This window comes from Nicotiana attenuata, chromosome 7, assembly GCF_001879085.1.
Source record: "Nicotiana attenuata strain UT chromosome 7, NIATTr2, whole genome shotgun sequence".
Classification (NCBI taxonomy): domain Eukaryota; kingdom Viridiplantae; phylum Streptophyta; class Magnoliopsida; order Solanales; family Solanaceae; genus Nicotiana; species Nicotiana attenuata.
The window spans coordinates 114,637,478-114,644,383 of record NC_031995.1 but is presented as its reverse complement, the minus strand read 5'-3'; the positions used below and the strand labels follow the sequence as shown (position 1 = coordinate 114,644,383).

At 36.5% G+C, this 6,906-nt stretch overlaps 1 protein-coding gene across 1 annotated transcript; it reads left to right on the top strand.

Annotated features, from left to right (window-relative positions):
- LOC109230381 (uncharacterized mitochondrial protein AtMg00810-like) lies at nucleotides 5,669-6,409 on the top strand. The gene has a single exon (XM_019395886.1). The coding sequence runs from the start codon at nucleotides 5,669-5,671 to the stop codon at nucleotides 6,407-6,409; it is 741 nt and encodes a 246-aa protein (XP_019251431.1).

The following is a 6,906-nucleotide window of genomic DNA, read 5'->3' as shown; positions in this document are numbered from 1 at the left end:
GCTTTCACTTTCCTTTTTGAAAGTTAAGACTGAGGAATGATTCATAAGTTTGGTGTTTGACGCGATGAAATGACGAAAAATTTATCCACATTAATATGTTTACGATTAAATGCTAACATATTAAAATTTTCATTTGATAGTAACCAATCTTCTATGTTAAACAACCCCTTTAATGGGATAAGAATAATTCTTTTATACAATATATAAAATTTGAAATCCCTTACACAAGAGAAATACATGTTCAAAAATCAGATATGATATTTTTGGATTTTGTCGAATTCTTGTTAGAATTCTAGGCTCCGTCACAACAATAATTACAGAAACGAAAAGGAAAAAATAATAATGAAAATATGATTATATGTTTGAAATTGTTAGGTCTCCGCGGATTAAGGCCATTATGTTTACCACGAGTGCACTAAAATTTTTAGACATAATTAGACAAACTCACCTAATTTTTTGTGTAATTTGAGTCCTGAAAAAAAGTGTAGTAAAAACTAGTGGTCCCTTTTCTACTTTTAAAGCAAATAATAAATAAATTAATGGTCCCTTTACTTTTTCTAGGAAATCCTGCAGCTTTTTTAATAGAAGATTAACCTAAATAGCAGCTCGTTCAATATATATATATATATATATATAAATCAATGTATACCTGCTTAAAAGTAAACAACAAAATATGCCGGCTATTTTTGTAAAGATTCCTTTTAGTAAAATATACTCCCTCCGGTCCAAAATAAGTAATTTTTTGACATTTTTCTTGTGGTCCAAAATAAGTGATTTTTCCAGATTTCAAGAATGAATTAATTATTTTTTTCCTACATTGTCCTTGAAGTAAATGGTGTTGGAATATGTGTTAGGAGTGTTTATGTGAGATAATAAAGGTTAATATGGTCAATTTCATTGTTAATTAATGCTAAAAGGTGGATTTCTTAATTTGTGTGAAAATATCCAAAGAATCACTTATTTTGGACCGGAGGGAGTAGTAGTGAAATGAAGCTCAAGTTTTTTCTCAAAAGATCATTTTCTTGTGCTTTTTGATGGGTACCCTACTACCTAAATCTATGGTTTGATCTTGTTTTCTTTTTTATTTTAAGAGCCAGTTATGTTATTATCAAGTTAGGACAGTTATAGCTTCAAGTGAATCATCAATTCAAAAAAGACCAATGAAGAAAAACCAAATGGTTTTCTCATAAAAATTCAACATAAATCCAAGTCTTATCATAAAAAATTATTAGCTACTTGTATTTTGAAGATAGCCTAACTTAAATTGTTACAAAATGCATAAAAGGAGTAATCATTCTCAAGATCAGCTTGAATGTAAGATATACAGAAAGATGAGATAGTGGAGTTACGCGGTTTTGTATTTTATAATCTTGAAAATAAAACAGATATTTGTTATTACAATTAAAAGTAATTTGATAACGTAAAAGAATATTAGTTAAGCTAAAATATTATGAAATGTAATGGGTTGTCCCTTCATTTTTCCCTTTTTAACGTATGGTGTAGATGAATGTTTGAGATATTAGGAGACTAACTATAGTTAGCTAGCTTAGTTAATGATAATTGTAGTTAGTTAGTTTAGTTAATAGTAGTTAGGAAGTTAGTGACAGCTGGACACAGCTAAGTTAAAGGAGTTGGGTTAGTATATTGTATATAACAGAAAATTAGTTAGCTTGTACAGTAACACTTTTCATTCTCTGATAATCTTAGAAAGGTTCCTTCATGTTTATGCTTTCCTCTTCTTCTTCTTTTCTCTCTTTTGTTGAAGGTTGCTTACCAGAAATTATCATGGTATCAGAGCTTGCGGATTGATCCGAGCTCCGTTCACTCTCCTCTGGTGTTATCTTCAATTGTTCTTTTTTTGCCTAATCGCTTTCGAGTCGCCATTGTTGGTGTAACTCGTCTTTGAGCAGCTAGGGTTTTATAATTCAGAAATTTCTCTGAGTTTTCAAGCTTATTTCGATGGCGGTTGAGATCCCGGATGATACTACTGATGTCCCTGCACCACCTCCAGCCTTTATGACACTCCAGGTAGCTCGCTGATTTCAATTAAACTTACAGGTCCTGAGAATTATGCTTTATGGAACAGTTCTATGCAAGTTAGCCTACTAGGAAGAAGCAAATTAGGATTTGTTGATGGTAGGTATTCTAAGGACAAATTTGATCCATCTTTGCATGAGTTGTGGGAGATGTGTAATGCTATAGTGCTTTCATGGATGATGAATTCAGTCAGCAATGAATTACTGAGTGGTATGGTGTATGCTACAAATGCTCAGAAGGTTTCGTCTGAACTTAGGGAAACTTTTGATAAAGTTAATGGATCTAGAATTTTGTATCTTCGTAGACAAATAGCCGCCTTAACTCAGGGCATCTCATCAATTTCAGTTTATTTCTCAAAACTGAAGGAATTGTGGGCAGAATTTATGCCTTAATGCCTTGTCCTGGTTGTGGTTGTGAAGAGTCCAAAAAGTATGTTGAGCATTTTGAATCTCAAAGACTTTTGCAGTTTTTAATGGGACTGAATGAGTCGTATGCTCAGTCTAGTAATCAGATTATGATGATATCACCAACTCCTTCAATTAATAAGGCATATGCTATGATAGTATCTTAGGAAAGTAGGAGATCTTTGACTCCCTCTACACATGTGCCTGAGATAAATGAAGGAATAGCCTTGTTCAGCAACAATGGAGGTTACACGGCTACTAACTCATATAGTTCTGGAATGCTGCCATGTATAATAACAAAGGAAGATCCTCTAGTTCAGGACCAGTCTATAGACACAAGAAGAACAAACTCTATTGTGACTATTGTCATTTCAAAGGGCACACCAGAGATACATGCTACAAACTAGTAGGATATCCAGTAGACTTCAAAGCCAAGAAGAAGACTCTTTCTGTCAACTATGCTAGAGACAACCAATCTAACAATGATGTCAACTCTGCTTCTGTGAGTGAGATTACTAGTGCAAGTGCTAACATGGCCAGAAATGCAGCACCTAGTCAAGTTCAATCAGAACATTCAAGCAGGACTAGCAGGACTGGCAGGGATTCCACAATTCACTCAGGAACAGTATACTCAAATTTTGCAGATGCTTCGCAAAGGGAATGAGAATGGTAATTCATCTGTGACAGCAAGTATAGCAAATGCAGCTACTACTACTAGTGAAGATCTAATTAAATGGATAGTAGACTCTGGAGCATCAAACCACATGGTTAATGATAAACACATCTTGACTGAAAATAGTTCATGTGATAAATCTAAAGAGTGCAAAGTTCATCTACCCAATAGGGAGACAATTACTGTCAATCACATAGGATCTACCTATATTTTTCCTGGTCAAAAGATAACCAATGTGATGCATATACCTGGATTGAAATACAACCTCTTGTCTGTGTCAAAGTTAACAAAAGAATTAAAGTGTGCAGCCATGTTCTTTCCTGACTTCTTCATTTTTCAGGATCTCTTCAGTGGCAAAGTGAAGGGGATTGGAAGAGAGGACAGTGGTCTATATGTGTTCAACCATAATAGCAAGCTTCATGTGGATTCTGCTGTGACACCTGTTTCACAGTGTAAAGATGTCTCAAAGTCCGTTACTGTAAATACAATAATTGGCAGTAGAATAAGTGTAGACCATTGGCATAAACGACTAGGCCATGTGCCACTTAGTACTCTGAAGAAAAAAAATGAAGGATTTTCAATCTGTAGAACTTGATACATCTGAAGGTCATTGTATTGTTTGTCCATTAGCTAAGCAATCAAGACTGACATTTCCTTTGAGTAATACTGTCTCTACTACTTGCTTTCACACTATTCATGGTGATGTTTGGGGTCCTTATAGAGTTCCTACATATGATGGTATGAGGTATTTTCTAACCTTAGTTGATGATCACTCCGGGTATACTATCTTCTTGCTTCCTTGAAAAGGTGAAGTAATTGTAGTGCTAAGAAATTTCTTACTCATGGTTCAGAATGTTTATTCATGTTCTATAAAAGTGCTCAGAACTGACAATGGATGTGAGTTCTTCAATTCACAAATGACAGCACTGCTTCAGTCTTTTGGGATCAGTCATCAAAGTTCTTGTGTCTACACGTCTCAACAAAATGGAGTAGTAGAAAGGAGGCACAGATATACTCTAGATACTGCAAGATCCTTGAGGTTCCAAGCATCAGTTCCTCTAAAGTTCTGGGGAAAATGTGCTCTAACTGCTGTTTATGTGATCAACAGAATACCTACACCTACTCTTCAAGGCAGGGCCCCCTATGAAGTGTTACATGGTCACTTGCCCTCATTAAAGCATCTGAGGGTGTTTGGTTGTTTGGGGTATGTCACAGACCTCAAAGGAGGAGACAAATTCTCACCTAGAGTTGTTCCTGCCATTTTACTTGGTTATTCTCTGACTCAAAAGGGATATAAAATATATGTTATTCACTTAAGGAGTTTTCAAGTTAGCAGAGAAGTAGTGTTCAAAGAAGATGTCTTTCCTTTTCAGCATCTTCCTACTACTATCTCCTCTCTATTTCCAGTCCTAGACTTAACTACTGTCTCTCCCACTTCTCTTTCTATGTCATCCATATCAGATATTGCTGAATCTGCTGAGTTAGCCTTAGACACTGCCATGCCAGAAGCAGTTGTTCAACCACCTGACATGTTGGACACACCAGCTTCTGATGGGCCTACTGAGACGGTTGATGATTCCAGTCATCCAACCCATGACATTTCTATGACCTCAAATGTACCTGAGTCAAGCAGAAAATCCACCAGAACCAGTAGACCACCTGTTTGGCTAAAAGACTATATCACTCAGAAGCAAGGAAATGCTAAACTGTTTTTATCCTATGTCCAACTATGTGTCCTATGCTAATATATCTCAGCCTTTTAGTGCTGCTCTTACTGCCTATTCAGCTATTGCAGAACCTCAGTCTTATTCTGAAGCTATCAAACATAAGCAATGGATAGAGGCTATGCAATCAGAGATTGCAGCCTTAGAGGATAACCACACTTGGAGTATTGTTGATCTCCCACCCGGGAAGATGCCTATAGGTTGCAGATGGGTATTCAAGGTGAAGTACACTGCCTCAGGAGCTGTGGAGAGGTATAAAGCCAGGCTAGTGGCTAAGGGATATAGTCAACAGGAGGGGCTCGATTACACAAAAACTTTCTCTCCTGTGGCCAAAATGGTCACGGTGAGATCTGTCATTGCTATTGCAGCTGCCAAGCATTGGCCTATCTATTAAATGGATGTGCATAATGCCTTTTTGCAAGGTGACCTTCTAAAGGAGGTTTACATGGAGATTCCTCAGCCAGGTAGCGAGTTCTAAGGTTTGCAAACTTCAAAAGTCATTGTATTGGCCTGAAACAAGCCCCTAGACAATGGAAAAAAAAAACTAACTGATGCATTAATGGATCTTGGCTTCACTCAAAGTCACTATGATTACTCTCTTTTCACCAAAAAAGAGCATAGTGCACTGGTAGTGGTCTTGGTGTATATAGATGATCTACTAGTGACAGGAAGCTGTTATGATTTGATAATCAAAACAAGGAATGATCTTAAGCTCAGGTTCAAAATGAAGGATTTGGGTGAACTAAAATTCTTTCTTGGATAGAATTTTCTAGATCCAGAAAAGGCATAATAATGAGCCAAAAAAAATATGATTTGGAACTATCTCTGAAATGGAACTAGGAGGATCCAAACCAGCTGGTACTCCACTAGAATCCAATATGAAACTCACATCTGAAGTGTATGATTCTTTCATCAAAGGAGACTCAGATCCTGAAGCAACAAAAGATGACAACTTATTGGCAGATCCATGTCAATATCAGAGGCTCATAGGAAGGTTATTGTATCTTACTATGACTAGAATTGATATTGCTTATGCTGTGCAAGTGCTCAGTCAAATTATGCACAAGCCAAAGCAGTCACACCTTAAAGCTGCTCATAGAGTTGTAAGATACCTCAAGGCAGCTCCTGGTCTAGGTCTACTAATGCCCTCAAACATTTCTAGCACACTTGTAGCCTATTGTGACTCAGATTGGGGAGGTTGTTTACAAACTAGAAGATATGTTACAGGGTATCTAGTAAAGTTTGGGGAAGCTACCATATCCTGGAAGTCGAAGAAACAGGACACAGTAGCTAGAAACTCAGCAGAGGCAGAATTCAGAAGCATGGCCTCCACAGTTGCTGAATTGACTTGGTTAACAGGATTGTACAAAGAGCTGGGAGTTGATGTTAACTGGCCTATCTTTCTATATTGTGACAGTAAAGCTGCGATTCAGATTGCAGCCAATCCCATTTTTCATGAGAGAACGAAGCATATTGACATTGACTGTCATTTTGTTAGGGAGAAGATTATTCAAGGGATGATAAAGACTTTTCATATCTACCAAGGAACAACTAGCAGACTTACTAACTAAGAGCCTTGGCAAACTACAACATGATTGTCTCCTATCCAAGCTGGGGTTGAAAGACATATTTCAACCATCAGCTTGAGGGAGGGTGTTGAGATATTAGGAGACTGACTATAGTTAGCTAACTTAGTTAATGATAATTGTAGTTAGTTTGCTTAGTTAATGGTAGTTAGGAAGTTAGTGGCAGCCGGACACAGCTAAATTAAAGGGAATGGGTTAGTATACTGTATATAACAGAACATTAGTTAGCTTGTACAGTAATACTTTTCATTCTCTGATAATCTGAGAAAGGTTCCTCCATGTTTATGCTTTCCTCTTCTTCTTCTTTTCTCTCTTTTGTTGAAGGTTGCTTACCAGAAATTATCAATGAAGTTGTCAATTCTTATCAAAAGGGAGATAAATTGTCTTTTCTGTGGGATATATACTATTAACCATAGGTTTGGTTTAGATATAGTATTTATTATGAATAATTGTTTATTCAATTTTAATAAAGTTTTAAATAG

What these genes read in the sequence shown, in the direction of transcription:
- LOC109230381 (XM_019395886.1), top strand. Translation starts at nt 5,669, where the DNA reads ATGGAACTAGGAGGATCCAAACCAGCTGGTACTCCACTAGAATCCAAT.